This window comes from Enhydra lutris, unplaced genomic scaffold, assembly GCF_002288905.1.
Source record: "Enhydra lutris kenyoni isolate GAN:26980312 unplaced genomic scaffold, ASM228890v2 scaffoldscaffold23, whole genome shotgun sequence".
NCBI lineage: Eukaryota > Metazoa > Chordata > Mammalia > Carnivora > Mustelidae > Enhydra > Enhydra lutris.
The window spans coordinates 19,886,559-19,903,440 of NW_019154107.1; the positions used below are offsets into that span (position 1 = coordinate 19,886,559).

Below are 16,882 nucleotides of genomic sequence, written 5' to 3' on the forward strand. Positions count from 1 at the left end.
CCTTGTTCTGTGGGGAGCCTGCTTCTCCCTCTGCCTCTGCCTGCCACTCTGTCTGCCTGTGCTCACTCTCTCTCTCTCTTTCTGACAAATAAATAAATAAAATCTTAAAAAAAAAAAAAAAAAAGACAAGAAGTAACAAGCGTGGGCCAGGAGGTGGGGACCAGGGAACCCTCTGCGCTGTGTTGGTGGGAATGCAGACTGGGGCACCACTGTGGAAAACAGTATGGAGGTGCCCCCAAAAGTTAAAAACAGAGCTACCATATGATCCAGCATTCATTCCACTTCTGGGTGTTTATCCGAAGAAAATGAAAACATTAACTCAAAAAGATATCTGCATCCTCATGTTCTTTGCAGCATTATTTATAATAGCCAAGATATGGAAGCAACCCAAGTGTCCACTGATAGATGACTGGTTAAAGAAGATGTGGTGTAGATACACACACACACACACACCACACACAGAGCAATACTATTCAGGCCCAAAAAAGAAAGGAATCTTGCCATTAGCAATGGACAACATGGAACTTTGAGGACATTATGCTAAGTGAAGTAAGTCAGATAGAAAGACAAATCACCATCTGACTTCCCTTGTATGTACAATTTGAAATACAAAACAAAAAACCCCAAGCTCGTAGATACAGAGAACAGACTGGTGGTTACAGAGTTGGGGGTGGGGGGAATGGGTAAAATGGGCAAAGGGGGTCAAAACGTACAAACTTCCAGTCACAAAATAAATAAGCCATGCAGATGTACTAATGTACACCATGGTGATTACAGTTAATTAATACTGTATTGGATATTTGAAAGTTACTCAGAGTAAATCTTCCAAGTCTTCAACACAAGAAAAAAAAATTGTAACTACATATGGTGACTGATGGTAACTAGACTTCTGGTGGTGATCATTTCACAATGTATACAAATAGCAAGTCATTGTGTTATACACCTGAAACTAACATGTAATGTCAACTATACCTCAAAAAAAAAGCCCCAAAAAGAACAGAATAAAAACTTTTATCTCTTATAGCCATACAAACACAATCAAACTCAGACAACTTTGCTACAAACTTTCTATACATTTCATGTGGATTTTTGTAGACACCGTGTATTTGCTGGGCTGCAAAGAATGAATCCGATGCCAAAAAAGCTGCATCAAATTCAAAGATGGAAGAACTCCAGAGACCTTCCAGGAGTGGGAATGATTTACTCTCACTCTGACAGCTTTGCTATTAAATCTCAGATAGTTATATAATGGTGGTGGTTGTGATGGGGCCCTTCGTCCCCGCCTCCCTCTTTTAGAGGTTCCTGATTCCAGGCCTCTTACCTTCTATCTTACCGGAGACATAATGTCCCCTTGCTAAGGTAGTTCCTCTGAAATGATCTGCAAACCCTCTCTGTCGCCCAGCACTTAGGGTCAATTCTGCTGATGGGATTTGCCCTGGGACCCACTGGCCTAGAGAGTCTCCCCTCCCCAGCCTTCCCAAGCCCCAGCAGAGCACATTTCCTGAGACACCCCACTGAGAGGGGCCAAAGTGGAGGCAGCCTGCTGGCTGGCAGAATTAGCCAGGGGCAGCTCCCCAGAGACAGAGAGGCGTGCCCAAACTGGCACACCCATTTTCCTGCGGATGCCTGGGCCCTGGCAGCAAGCTACACTATATTAGAGTAGAAGCTGGGAGAAAGGAGAGCAGAGGGATTTCAGATGGAAAAAGAGAAGAGGCCCTTGGCTGAGAAAGGCTCCAGCAGACTTACAGGAAGCTCAGAGATGCCTGGGACTTCAGCGTGAAAGGCTGTCTCCAGCTTCTCAACTTCTCTCTTGCTCCCTGTCCAGTACTGACCTCCCCTTCCCCTCTTGGTTCATTGTAACCCAACTCCTGCTAAACAGCAATGGGCAGCAGGGGAATGGCACTTGCCCGGGGCAGAGGATGAAGTCTCCTTTCTACTTTGCCCGGAATCAGTTCCTACCAAACAGCTCAAAACACAGTTGCCGTATATATCACTTTACACACTTGTTTGAGTCATTCATTCATTTGGGGCTGTGCGGAGTATTCCCAGCAGCTTTCTCTACCTCTTTGTACCCCACTACCTGGGAACCCTCCACCGATACCGGTCTGTCACCCAGAACTTGGTAGGTTCATTCCTTGGACCCCCGATTTAAACTGCCCATAGTGTTGAGCACAAAGTCAAATGTCTGCACGCCCTGAAGTCCACACCACCCACCTTCCCATTAGCACTAAATTAAACTGCACCCCCGGATTTCTTCTCCATTGCTGGGGGACAGGGGTGCATCCATGTTGTCCTGCTCTCCTGAAGCCTCTGCTGACCAAAGACTCCCAGATGAGGGAGTCAGCTGAAGCTTTTTTAAAGGACAAATCTAAAAAGATTTTGTGAACACCAAATCGAAAGATTTTGTCAACACCAAGAGAGCCCCAAATAACTACCGAATAACTACCTGGGGCCCCTTAGATGCTAGAGACCACGCCCCCAAGCAACAAGAAGCCACACCCCCTGCCTCGCCGAGCAGCGGGCGTGTAGTCCCGGTTCCTTGAGGCTAACCGAGCGCCTGCCACAAGTGACCACTCTCAGCTGGCACCTCTCTCCCAGAGGCGCAGACTTTCTCGGAATCCCCAGCAGGGGCGGTTGGGGGATGCGGGAGAGGCCCCAGCCTGTGCCGTCCCAGGGAGCTGCTCGCCCCCGGCGCTTGCCCTGCAGCCCCCAGGGGTGGCCCGGGCCCTCCAGGGGGAGCGGGTAGGGGCTTCTTCCAGGACAAGCTGCGGGCCCGCCCCCCGCCCCCTGGGCCTCGGCGGTGCGCCGAGGTGTCGGCGGGACACCGTGTCAGGCACAACTCCAGGTGGGGAGAAACTAGCCCGCCGCCAAACTTCCCTTCGTGGTCTTGGGCGCTAACGTGGGTCCGCTCGGGCACCCGGCAGCGCAGACCAGAGGGTCCGCGGCTCGCGGCGCCCGGCGTGGAGCCGACAGCCGGCTCTCCCCTCCCGGCGCCCAGACGCGAGCCCGCTACGCGCCGTCCCCCCCCCCCCCCCCCCCCCGGGCCCCCCCCCCCCCCCCCCCCCCCCCCCCCCCCCACCCGGGGCCGCCAAAGCCAAGTCCCGGGCAGACAAAGGGCGCCCGGCCGAGGACACTGCCCCGCCTCCGGTCCTACCTGGGAAGGCGCGGCTCGGCGGGACCCGCAGCAGCAGCAGCAGCAGCAGGAGGGGCGGCGGCGGCGGCAGCAGCGCTGCCCGGAGTGCGGGGCTCCCCATGGCGCGCACTGCGCTCGCTCGGCTGGGCTCCGCTCCGGCTCGGCTGCGCCGCGCGCCTTCAGGGGGCGGAGGAGACAGACAGGGCCGAGGGGCTGCGCGGCGAGCGGGTGAAGCCTAGCTGGAAAACTCCTCCTCTCGCCGCTACCCCTCCCTCTCGCCCTCCCTCCGGCTCGCCTGGGGCCTGCCCTCCTTCCTCCGCCTCCCCCGGACGCTGGCGCGGTCCGGGGCTCTGACCCAGCCCCTCCTTTTCTCCCAGCGCTTCTTCTGGAAGCGGGGCTGGCCCCCCAGGGCCGGAGAGCGCCAGGAACGTGCCCTAGCACGTCGGATGACCCCAAACACCTTCCTGCTCTCTGATTCCGCGCACCCCGAATACACACACGGGTGCCCAACCTTCTCCCAGATTCCGGACCCCCCACGCTGTCATCTGTGCTGAGAGCCGCGTGAGCCATTCTGGGTGAAGGGACAACCGATCGGGTCCACAATGGCCCCTGCGGCCTGGCTATTAACGGCCACGTTCACCGACCTGACCCTCACGACCACGTCTCAGGTTCGGTACTATTATGCCCATTTTACCCAAGAAGACACCGGTGCTTGGAAACTTGCCCAGTTCACCGTTATGGGCACAGAGGGGATTTGAAGTTAGGTGTGCGGCTCTGAGGACACCAACGTCCATACTACAGCTTTTTTGTTTCTCTCTTGTAAGGGAATGAATCAAGAGCTGGAAGGGGAGCCTGCTGAACTGCGGTTTGGAATGGGGCTTGAGGTTCTCTTTCCAGGTCGGCTGATGGACAGGCCCAAGGCACAGAAAATTCCCCATGTCTCACCCCCAGTCTTGGGAATGCAGCTGTTGCAGTTTTCTGCAGCCCAGTTTCACCATTTCCTGGGTTGTTCTCGACCACCTCCAAGGACATCAGGACAAGCCCAAAGCCTCCAACCTGTGGCCCGCCATCAGGATAGGGATTCTAGGCTGCCTGCAGGACGGATCTGGTTTCTTCTTTGAGTCTTTCCCAAATGTTTTTTTTTTAAAGATTTTATTTATTTGTTTGACAGAGAGAGATCACAAGTAGACAGAGAGGCAGGCAGAGAGAGAGAGAGAGAGAGAGGGAAGCAGGCTCCCTGCCGAGCAGAGAGCCCGATGCGGGACTCGATCCCAGGACCCTGAGATCATGACCTGAGCCGAAGGCAGCGGCTTAACCCACTGAGCCACCCAGGCGCCCCCCCAAATGTTTTTGTTTTGTTTTTGTTGTGTTGTGAACCCACAAGGCAGCACCTGGCTTGTTTCCTGCCCCAAGAGGGTCTTAGCTAAGGCAAATTGCGATCAGGGCTGCTGCATCAGGTTGTGCACTGTGCAAAGGTGCCTGGAGGAAGAGGCATGTCGGAGCGGAAATGCAGCCACCTCTGGGTCAAGGAGCCCTGTGCCTAGGCAAGGGCCACATTGAGGAGAGGCAACTTTCTCCTTGGCCACTAGTCTGATCCACTAGCTAGGCTAAGAGCCCTGGGAACATCCATCCAGAAGGGTTTCAAATTCTTTTATCCCAGTTCTCAAAAAGCCCCTGACTTGAACTTCCATCTTACCCCTCTAGGGCTGGGTGCTTTTCTCCATCTCCAATGAGATTCTCCACAGCTGCTCCCTGCTCAGGGAGCCAACAACCCTTCAATAACACCCTGGGTCACAAGAAAATGAGGGAGAGCCACCTCACCTGTGGCCTGTCAGACCAGACTCACCTGGGCCTCCGAGTGGTTCTCAACCATGACCAACCACAAAGGGCCAGGGGGAGGGGTGGGCACTTCATGAAAACATCACATCAGGCCTGGACCCCAGACCAATGAAACTAGAATCTTTAGGGAGGTGGCCTCGAGTTTGGCCAGATGCATATTTTTCTTCCCCCAAGTTCAGTGGGGCAGGTTTTTAAAATGGGCTAAATTCTGGACCAGCATTTCTCAACTTAGGCACCACTGACATTTGGGGCCTGACACCATTTTGCTGGGGAGAGTGGCTGCCTGTGTACCAGATGCCAGGGAAACACCTCCTCTTCCAAGTCATGACAGTGAAAACCTGCCAGACGTCACGTGTACCCCAGGGGAAAGTTTGCCCCCAGGGGAGAACAACTGTTCCGGGCTCATGAACAGAGGTGAATGTGTACCCCAAATTCCAGGTCCAGGTTAGCCTGCCCGGTGGCCTTCCTTCACCATACCACTTCTGAAGCAAGCTCTCCTCACAGAAACCAGCCTAAGTTCTATTACAGGGCTGAGAAGGAACCCCTGGCTCTCTCCTGGCACCGGAGTCTGGCTGAATTATAGCAAACACCACTCTGTGTTGAAGAGTTTTCCTCTCTGCATGTATAAGGCTAAGCAAAATGAGCTGTCAGAGAAAAACAAATACCATATGATTTTACTCACATGTGGAATTTAAGAAACAAAACAAATGAACAAAGAAAAAAAAAGACAAACCAAAAAACAGACTCTGAACTATAGAGAACAAACAGATGGTCACCAGAGGGGACGAGGGTGGGGGGATGGGAGAAATTGGTGACGGGGATCCAAGAGCGTGCTTGCCATGATGAGCACTAATGTAGAAAAGTGTTGAATCACTAAATCGTACACCTGAAACTAATACAACCCTTCAATAACACCCTGGGTCACAAGAAAATGAGGGAGAGCCACCTCACCTGTGGCCTCTGTCAGACCAGACTCACCTGGGCCTAGAATGGCAGGGAAAGACACTGTATGTTAAGTATACTGAAATTAAAATAAAAGATTATACCAAGTTTTATGGTAAAAAAAAATTTTTCTCTTTGCTGCCTTAAAGCAAACTCCAATCAGATTTTATTATTCTTACTATTACTACTATTATTATTTTTTTAAGAAGGCTCCACACCCAATGTGGGGCTTGAACCCATGACCCGGAGATCAAGATTTGCACCCTCTACTGACTGAGCCAGGCACCCCAACACTGCTACTATTATTCCAGGTTTCTCTCTCTCTGATAGAAGAGATGGGGGCAGAGGAAGGGAAGGGAAAGAGGTTATCAGTTCCCCCCACAATATCTTGCTAGACAATAGGACGGTTATGTAGAAGAATAAATCTGTCAAACAACTGAACCCAGAAGATGGGGTACTGAGTCCATGGAAACAGGAAGAGAAGTCACTCAGGGAGTGCCACAGAGCTCTGATCTCATTCCTCTCCCGCTTGACATAACAATTGAGGAACTGAAAAAAAAGACACGGTTGGTCTAAGACACCAAGACAGGCACGTAAGAAGCAGGTTCCAAACATCTCTATGGGCAGGAATGCTGTATAGACGCTGAACGGCAAAGAAGGATCAGTACGACATCCTGCATTAGACCTCAAAAACCAAGCACACAGATACAGAGGAGGGGAAAATGGCTTCCAGGGAAAACCCGTGAGAGCACAATCTAGCTGCTTCCAAACCAAGAAAGAAAGATTTCCCGGGCCCCTCAGGGCCATGCTGACAGCACCTGTTCTGTCCACCGAAGCATTCCTGAAGGCTGGGCAAAGTGCCAGACGAGAGGAGAGGAGAACACAGACATCAAAGCCTGGTGGGGGGTGTGGAGGTGTCTTTCCACTCTGTGCAGTGACGAGGAGCTTGGCTTAACCACCACACTCTCCTGAGTCAACGCAGGATGACCTACAGTGGAGAAAGAAGAGGATTCCAGAACTCACCCCCACTTTCTGCCTTGCGTTTGTCAGCTGAGACCAGTGAAGGAGAACCTGCCGACCACCTCCCTCCCTACTGAAGGACAGAGATTTCCTGTGGACAGACGTCACTCAAGGCCCTTCCCTGCCTGTGCCCCTGCCATTTCCCCCACACCTCCTTGTCCTCCTAGGCTTTCCAACCAGTTCTTCTCTTTCCACCTCTTTTCCGAGTAAAGGGCCTGCAGTTTGAGGGGAAAGCTGGTGGCCCACTGCACCTCAGGAAATGGACTGACATTTCCCAACGTCGAGGAGCCACTCTGAAGTGAAGCAACCTGCGTCAATGCTTCGCAGGCCATCTGTAGTAAAGGACTATTATTTTAAGATGTCCAATCCAAAAACTAAAACAAAAACAAAATAAAATAAAACAAAATTTCCAGGGGCGCCTAGATGGCTCAGTTGGTTAAGTGTCTGTCTTTGGCTCAGGTGATGGTCCCAGGGTCCTGGGTTCGAGCTCCGCAATGGCCCCCTGCTCAGTGGGAAGCCTGCTTCTCCCTCTCCCTCCGCCCCTCTCCCACAAGCTCTGCGTGCTCTTTCTCTCAAATAAATGGACAAAAAATCTTAAAAAAAATTTCGAGGGGGCGCCTGGGTGGCTCAGTGGGTTAAAGCCTCTGCCTTCGGGGGCGCCTGGGTGGCTCAGTTGGTTAAGCAACTGCCTTCGGCTCAGGTCATGATCCCGGAGTCCTGGGATCGAGTCCCACATCGGGCTCCCAGCTCCATGGGGAGTCTGCTTCTCCCTCTGACCTCCCCTCTCATGCTCTCTCTCTGTCTCTCAAATAAATAAATTAAAAAAAAAAAAAAGCCTCTGCCTTCGGCTCAGGTCATGATCTCAGGGTCATGGGATCGAGCCCCGCATCGGGCTCTCTGCTCAGCGGGGAACCTGCTTCCCTTCTTCTCTCTCTGCCTGCCTACTTCTCTGCCTACTTGTGATCTCTGCCAAATAAATAAATAAAATCTTTAAAAAATTTTCGAATCCATCATTGATCAATGCTTTTGTAAAATCACTAAACAGGGCTCACTAGAAAAACAAAATGGAAAAAAAAAAAAAAGCCAGAGAGCAGCACGGCTCCGGGGACCACACTTCGAGGAGCACAGGGACAGTGGATTTAGCTTTCATGCTCCTGTACGAACTACAGACTACAGTAGACACTCCAGGTTTGTGGGAACTCAAGACAAGGACAAGGAGATTTGACCTCAATCTCTTGAAAATCTTGCTAAAGGAATGCCAGAAAGATAAGGCGCATTGGGCTTTTGCTGACCACTATCTATTAAATATCTGGAGGGGAGAGGGTTAAAGAATGTTCCAGATCAAGATCAAAAAGCAAAGGCCCGTCCAAGAATAGTATCTGTTTACAATCCCCTGGCTTCAAGAGATTTCTTCTCTTTCTAAGATAAATATTCAGAACGAAACAACACAGGCTCTAGAGTATGAAAAAATGTCTGCAGCATAAGAGAAAGGGAATATGTCTGCTCTAAAGATTCAAAGGAAATCATTTCTTTTATAAAAATAATAAGCTACCAAGAAAGGGAAAAGCAACTTTAGAAAATATTTATTTGGCATACGTATTCAGTAACAGATTCGAGGGAAATGCTTTTAGAAAGTAGAAACAGGAGGTCATACCGCGAATTGAGAAATAAAAGAATGCAGAGATTTACAAAGGTAATTAACGGCTTTCGGGTTCACTTGCCACACGCTAGGAAGTGATCATTCCTGCCCTGAGAACCAGAAAAAGCTGGGCAAGTGGAAAAATCAGTCCCTTTTCTCAGACCCAACGAAGCACTGGGTTTTCAGGGCAAATCATCACCCTTTGCTATGCAGAAAGACCGGCACAGCCACACAGTGCTGGCGGAGATGGGCTTACCTGGAACAGGAGACACTCGGGAGCCATAAATTGGTAGGAACACATAAATGGCAATTTAGAAAAATTGCTGTAAGCTGAGTGCGGCCTGTCAGGAGCGTGAGAAACTCCTGGGGCTGAGGCACAGCACAGACTCCCATGGTGCTGTGGCCTTTACCTCCACGAAGCCTACCAGGTTTTCATGATGAAGATCCAAGAGAGACCCCACCTGCTCTGGCACGGGGACCAGGAAAGCAATCCTTCTGAAGTAGGCCCAGAGACTTCTCCACACGAATGGGACCCTCCCCAAGGGGAGGGACTTCACCAGAGTCTTATCTCACCTCGGGGAAGGGCATTTCCCTCCCTTGTCTGGGTGATGAATTCCCAGAAAAACCTCATTTGGGGAACTGCTTCCATGGTCTGGAGTTGGGGAGGGGGGCTGCTGCCAGCCACGGCCACTCCAAATCTGGGTCATAGGTGTGGGTACAGGAATCAGATCGGGTCAGGAGCAGAACTTTATCCCCAGCCTCCGTGATTAGAGGGGCAAGCACAAGTCCAGGCAGGCCAACCAGGCTTGTGCAAAAAAATGTACAAACAAAGCCAGATTGAAAGAATCCATCTTTGGTTAGGCACCATATGAACTGAACCTAGGAAATGCTAGCTGAGTGGGGCTCGGAAAGCCGAAAGACCCCACTATGCAGGACACCCTGCCACTGGGGCCACAGGCCCCGGGACATATAGCAATACTCAAGGTGGCAGCGGCAGATGAGGAAGCATCTTGAAGTCTCTGGCAACCTCCTCTGGGTAAAGCAAAACCTGACCCTTAAAATTCTGTAGTAAGTCTCTACCGTCTCTTCGGGATTCCCCCCTCCGCTTTCCAGAAATTTTGGCCTGCTACTGGCATTATTGGAGACTGAAGGCTTGACCACAGGTCACCAAGTTCCCATGGAATCTGAGCTGCCTGTCACGAACTGAGTGTTGTCCAGCTGGCCAAGCCATAACGTTGGGTGTGCAGAGCAGCACTCCCTCACCAAACAGAAGTGATGGTGTTATCAGGCACATAAGGTGCATCAGGTAGAGGCCCAAAGTTCCATGGCTCCTACTTGCACTACATGACCTTCTCTCTTCGGGTCTCCATCTTGGGCCTGATGGAACATTCCCTAGGACCAGGTGACTGAGGAAGAAAAGCCTCAGAGAGTTGTGCCTCAGTCCCACCTGAGATGGCAGAGCAGCGCGTCACGCACCGCAGCCCTACTCTCTGACAGCTTTGAGGGGCCGCGTGGAGAGGAGACCTAGAAGGCAGGACTTTGCCTAGTTTACCTGATTGTGTGGATAGACAGTCACAAGGAATATGGATTTTCCTCCCCTGGCCCAGGTTTCTGCCCAGATCACCAGCCCACAGCCCTACAGAATCCCTTCGGTGCCATCCCGGTATTTCGTAGGTATAGCCTCCCGTCGGGGGACTGCCTTCATGGCAAAGGGAGTGAGGCCATGGGCGTGCGTGCATGGAATTCACTGGTCTTACCATGTCCCCACGAGCCTATAGCAGCTTGCTAGCAGGACAGCACCCTTTCGAAGACACCAGCTAAGTGCGCAGCAGGGCTGGCCGAGGTCCTTCTGGATGCTGTACGTGCTTCGAGTCGGCCTCCAGTCTACCGTGCTGTGACTCCCATTACCAATACTCACCATCCGTGAGTCCAGGGGTGAAAACAGGAAGGCCACTACTTCGCGCTACCTCTGGTGATCCATTAGCAACATGTTACTTCTCATCCCTGTGATGGTGCATAGGCTCTGCGGGTCTCAAGGTCTCAGTTCCAGAGAGAGGAACGCTCCCGCCAGGGGGTCCAACAATGACCCCGCTGAAGAGGAAGTAGAGACCGATGCCTGGGCACTCAGGGTGCCTTGTGCCACTGAATGAAGAGCAGAGAAGGGGCCGACTACCTGGCTCGGTGATTGATCCTGACCGCCAGGGAGAAGCCGGGTTGCTATGATCACACAGTGGACATGAGGAGAACATCTAGAAAGCAGGGAATCCTCCAGGTGCCTTGGCTATGCCCGTGTCCTATGATTAAAGCCCACAGAGAACTACAACAACCCAATGCAGGCTGGGCTGCTAGTATCCCAGAGCCTTCTCGAATGAAAGCTTGTGTCACTCCACCCACCAATCAAAGAGCCACGACCAGCCGCTGAGGTAACTGCTGACAGCAAAAAGAATACGCAAGGCTAGCAGGTAGGAAGAAGAAGATAGCTGTGAAGGTCAGCGAGGACCCTGTGACCATGGCAGAGACAAGGACCATAAGAGTGATGAATATTTCTCCCTTACTTGAATATTGATGTCTCTACATATGTTAACTGGATATTTTTGTTTTTTTCTTTTACATCCCCTTCTCATCTCACGTAAGTTGTATTAGTACTAAACTTTAACTCAGGAGCTCAAGATTTAAGTTATACGGTATCAGTGGAAGAATGTGAACCAGCTTGGAAAAGGATCCACATCACCCAAGGACAAAAATGGAACTCTGCATTCTCTTCTGGGGGAAAAAAGTTACCTTTTTAAAAAATTTTTATTTTATTTTTTTTTTAGTTGTATAATTCTATGCAGAAGTAGGACTTTGATATGGTCCTTCTGCAGAGATTAAGTTACCTTGAGGAGATGTGTACGGATGCTAAGTTGACTGGGGGTGGATTTTAATGGCTTTGTCATGAGTCAACTTGGCCAGGCTGAGCTACAGTTCCCAGAATTCACTCTCTTGTTTGTTTCCAGTTAGGGTCTGTCACAGGGGACATTCTTGGGGAATCTGGAGGCTGGAAGGGGAGCAGTGGCCATTTCATGGTTCCCACCTTGCCAGTTTGCTGACTTACCTCAGTGGCGTGAAGCAGCTGGGCCTGCGAGCACCCTGCCTCCCCCCGCCCCCACCCTCCCTCAGACCGAGCCGAGTTCTAGGCTTAGCTCTTGACAGAGAGCACCGCTTCTGCTGGATACCCTCATCACCAAGGTCAGAGGCAACAGAAGCTGACATAGGTCATGGCCCTTCCCTATGGGGTTCCAGCTCAAGCTTGTGGGGTCCAGTCTACCTTGGTCTCCCCACTCCACTTCACAGCTTGCTTTCTCTACCGCCTCCTCCGTGAACCTCAAGCTCCAGCATCAGATTCAGAGACAACAGCCATACGGACACTGCTTAGCAAGCGCCTGCGATCGCAGAAGAGCATTTCCTGTACCCCAACCATACCGGTCGTACGCAACACAGCTCCCCTACTGACTCTGCTTCTCTGCCTGGACTCACCCTGCCACAGGTAAGGAGCCAGTGCAAAGGGAAAATAAGGTGGGTTTTGACCATGCTAAGCCCAGGGGGAAGGACTACGTGGAGACGGCTACTGCTAAGACCACTGGAGATTCAGTAGGAGAGATGAGGAGAGGGGTAGAGATTTGAAATGCTTGCCTGGAGGTGGAAGCTGAAGATACATGCCTCGAGAACACTGGAGAAAGAAAAGGAAAATGAGGATATACAAGCGGAACAGGGGAAAGGGAAGAAAGCCATAGCAAACGTCAGCTCACAGGACTTGACAGGGGTCATCTGAGTCTCAGAGGGGAAGGCCTTTCTTTTCGCCCTCTCTCTTGCTAGATAGGACCTGTGGAAATATACCCAAAGGAACATGACCCAGGACTAGAGGCTGACGGAAAATGCAAGCAAGTGAGGAAACATCAGTTAGGTCCCGTGGTATCACCTCTTTCTTATATGGCATTGAGCCCCATGACCTCAAAGCCCTCTCCTCGGGTTAGAATGTGGTTTGTGGCATTGCTCTCCTTTGGAGCAGAGAAGCAGGGGGCCAGCACACTTCTGAGGCTGGAAGACTCGCAGGTAGTAATGAGGAAACAATCAATTTCTGTCCCAGAGGCTATGCATCTGAAAAGGAGAGTTAATGTGTTTTGCATAAAGACCATCCTCGAGGACAGGCTGCCAACCATGATGATACCGATTTCCCAAAGAAGACCCCAGTCCTTGGCCCAGTGGGGTCTGTGCCGGATTCTGTAGAAGTAGTTTGGACCCCTTCACCCTTTTTTCTCACCAAGATTCTCAGGCTGCCAATCTTGACGGTGGTACAATGGACCCCGTGCGGAAGGCTGTAGCACTCCACTGCTTCCCCACCCTCCTCAATCCCTGATGATCCTGTTGACGCTGGCACCTCCTGGGGAGTCCGTCTTTTAGAATGCTGATTCATCCAGAAAGCATCTGTGGGAGGTAAGGGCCTTGACACATGTTTCCAGTCAAAGAAGGATGTGTTGGAGGAGAGGGAAAGCTTTCATTTTCTCTCTTATAATCAACCCAAAGGTCAGCATCCCTGCGAGGACATAGACTGGAAAATTAGTCTTCGAGACTCCAGAAGAGCTGCCAGCCACAAGAAGAGCTGACACACGCCCCTGTCTCTGTGTGGATGGAACTGGCTGCCTCTCCCTGTGCTTGTACCCTTGCCCTTTCTCCTCGTTTTCCTCAAGACCTCTCGTGGATCCTGAGGGTTTCTGGCTCGTTGTGAGGTCCTCAGGGAAGCCAGAGCACACGCAGAAACCCTGCTGCTTGGCCAGAGCTCTGAGGGCTCCAGCCAAGTAAGAAAGCAAGCCAAGTTTAGAAACAATGAGTTAATAGTCCTTCCTGGGTTGCATCATACTATTAGTGATAACTAATCAAATGCTTCATTTAGTCAAATCCTGTTGGACTTTTTGTTCTGAGCGCTTTTCAAGGATCAGCCTTCCTCTGACCCTGGTGAATAGCCAAAGAAAAGTTGATGCATGGAAAAGTTACAAGATTTGCTCAAAGGCCCACAAGAGTTGAACATGCCCAAGCTAAAAAGAGATTCTGAACTATCCACATTGGGATTCTACATGAATATTTTTTAGGTGGCTGTTTGCAGCTTTCCCACATTGCTTGGGTCCTTCCCTCTCTTTGCTGGAGTGGGTCCAATTTCTGTTGGTTTGGAACATATATGATACAGGTGGGAACTTTTCTCACGTGCTTCATGCTCCTTCTCTTTAAAAGGAGAATACATCCGTGATGGGTCTCTTGAGCCTCTGATCTGGTACAAGGAAATTGAATGCTTCACACACCTTATTCTCAAATGCGTGCTGTTGCACGATGGTCCTATTATAACATTTTCCTTCAATTCTTTCTCTTTTAAAAAAGTTGTCTAAACTCTGCCTCTGTCAACCTGTGCCAATCGGGGTCCCACATTGCTCCTCCAAATTAACTTCTGCTGTCATGACCACCATGTTGTATCAATAGACCTGTTTTAGTCATCTTCGTACACGTCTCAAAGGCATTCAGCACTAATGACTCCTTGCCCGCCCCAGTAACACTAATACTATTCAGCTTCAAGGACACCACACCATCATACTTCCACCCACTCTGGACGCTCCTTAGCTTCTTGCCACCCGTCAACCTCTGGGCAACCACTGAATGTAATGTTCTATGAGAAACTCTGTACTCTTTCCCTAAGGGATCTCATCCACACTTAGAACTTTAATTGCCAGCTAAACACCGAGAACTCATAAATCTATACCTTTAGGCTCCTCTATGTGTTCCTGACCCTGCTACATAACTCCTCTTGATTGTTCAAAGACATCTCCAACACTACACGTATTGAACAGAATCGGGACCTCTAACTTTCAAAGCTGCTTGCCTTCCAGTATTTTCTGTCTCTGTGACAGGCACCACTATTCATCCTTGACTCCTTCCTTCCACTCCACCCTACCCATAAGTCCTGTTGATCCCCCCCCCTTGCCATGGGGCTTGAATCCAGCCACACTGCTTCATCTTCATGCCATCCACTTGACCTATGCTACATTCCATCACTTCTCAACTGAATTCCCATCAGTGACTTCCTACGAGGTCTCCTGAATCCACTCCTGTCTCTCCTACAACCTCAATACGCTCTCCACTTGCCATAGTCAGAACAAATGGTCAAGCACCAGCTTAAACCCTGTGATGGACCACTGGTCCATGTAGATGAACGAGCATTCTACACACAGCATACAAGGCTCTGCTGATCTGGAGTCCGTCTTAACGCTCACCGCCCTTACCGTCACTCTCAGGACTGAAGTCACACTGACCTTTCAGTCTGTGCTCTGCTCCTTTCTATCTCAGGGCCTTTGCACATACTTTTCCTTCTGCTTGCTTTTCCTACTCATTATTCTAGGTAACATCTCCTTATTCTCAGGTCATATCTTAAGCAGAACTTCAGGGAAGCTTTCCCAGGCTCCCCAGTGGATAAATGGAAGTCTGCTTGTTTTATGTGCTGTGTTTTTATCAAGATGGCTGTGATAATACCACCTCCATCCCTCGTGTTCTTCACAATGTGATACTGAACACTCCTCCCACCAAGGAAGCTCTATATGCACTGTCCTTTATCAAGGTGGGTCTGTGGCTATGCCAGAAATGACCAAGGCTAGGTCATAGGAAGTGATACAGCTTTGTCTGTTTTTCCATTTTATTTATTTATTTATTTTTGGAGATACTCATACTTAGAAGCCGGCAACTGTGCTGTGCAGAAGCCACATGAAGAGTTCACATGCGGGTGTACCCCCTGACAGCTCAGATGAGACCTCAGCCAACAGCTAGTGCCAACTGCTGGACAGAGGAGTGAGGAAGCCTTCAAAATGACTCTGACCTGTGTTTCACCTGCTCCAGAGGCAAATCCTCCTTGCTCTAAGCCAGTCATGCCAGCCTCCCAGGGACCCACTTAGGGGATGTGTGTGACACAGCAGGACATTAAGTTTGGAAGGGACATCAACATGATTTCTTTACTTCTTCTTATAAATCATGTTCCCCAAGAAGCAGGCTCTGAGATAATAGTGAATGTGCAGGAGGTTCATAAAGGCGTGGACTTAGGGTCCACACCTGTGAAATGAAAGAGGAGGCAACAAGAGGGGGCAGAGGGAGATGTGCAGCTGTGATACTGTCTCAGCGAAGACCTCAGCCAACACAACAAAGACCTCGAGATGGTCCCATAGAGTTGTTCTGAGTTGGGGTGAGGAGGCTGGGCCTTTAAACACGTGTGACAAATAGTTATTGGATATTGGCTACTCCCAGGAAGGGAAGGTGAACTTGGATAAGGCAGTTCTCATCTGCAGAGAGCATTTCCGAAAAGGGCTGCCAGCCGCAGGCTCTGCGGGAAACACTCCCAGCAGCTGGGAGAAGTCCTCAGATCCTGAAGAGGGTTACAGGCAGCACATCACAGCATCCACTATATTCCTACAAGAATCATACAGACAAGAGAAGTTCCTCTCTTTCTGCTGATGGTATGTATGGATGCGATGCCTGGAATGTCTCAGCCATTTCACGAGAGCCAACATATGGATAAGGGGGAAATGAAGAGAACTGCAAGCAAAACAGAACCAGAGCCCCGATCCGTGGGGCTTGGGGCCTACTTGTACTTCTGACCTGCTTGATACAGGTGGTAATAAATGTCCTTATCGTTGGCATCATTTGAGCTCTAGGGCTTTCTCTTACCTGCATCCCAAGCATCCTAGCCAAGGACAGGTAGCTCAGGCAACAGATGATAAGGCTTAGGAAGCATATAAAGAATGGGGAAGAAGGCATAGGTACAAGAAACATTACAAAGAAAGCATCAGCAAAACCTAAATCCTGGCAGCATATGGGGTAGTAGGGTGGCTTCTTTTTTATAGTAGCCACAATCTTGTTTTTGGAATGGCCAAATCAATTGGATGGGACCAATATTCCATCTGTGATAGGTATGTTTTGTGATAGACCAACACCCCTTTCTTTCTAGGAAACTGTATTTCCCTTTTGTCAAAAACCTAGTGGGATGAGAAATCCAAATGGCTCCCTTTCCAGCTATGGACACCCAAGGGGTTTCAGGAGGAAACATCCACCTGATTCTTCCTTATTTCCCCCATGCAGTGTAAGGCAGGCACCATGTCTTGGTCATTTGGACCCCGAATCTAGAACAAGTGACAGAAAAATGACAAAATGGTTGGGGTTTTATTTTTTTAACCCAACAGCAGCGCCTTGACTATTCTCATAGTGTCCATTTCCCTGTGCACCCCATCCCCATCCAAAGCCAC

General features: G+C 50.3%; 1 protein-coding gene across 1 annotated transcript in view; it reads right to left on the bottom strand.

Annotated features, from left to right (window-relative positions):
• The window catches only part of LOC111150491 (sushi repeat containing protein, X-linked), a 122,535-nt gene extending 119,281 nt beyond the window's left edge, over positions 1–3,254 (bottom strand). Inside the window, exon 1 of the mRNA XM_022507964.1 lies at positions 3,155–3,254. Coding sequence (XP_022363672.1) covers positions 3,155–3,254 — 100 coding nt within the window. The remainder of the gene's footprint in view (positions 1–3,154) is intronic.
• Positions 3,255–16,882: the final 13,628 nt, after the last annotated feature.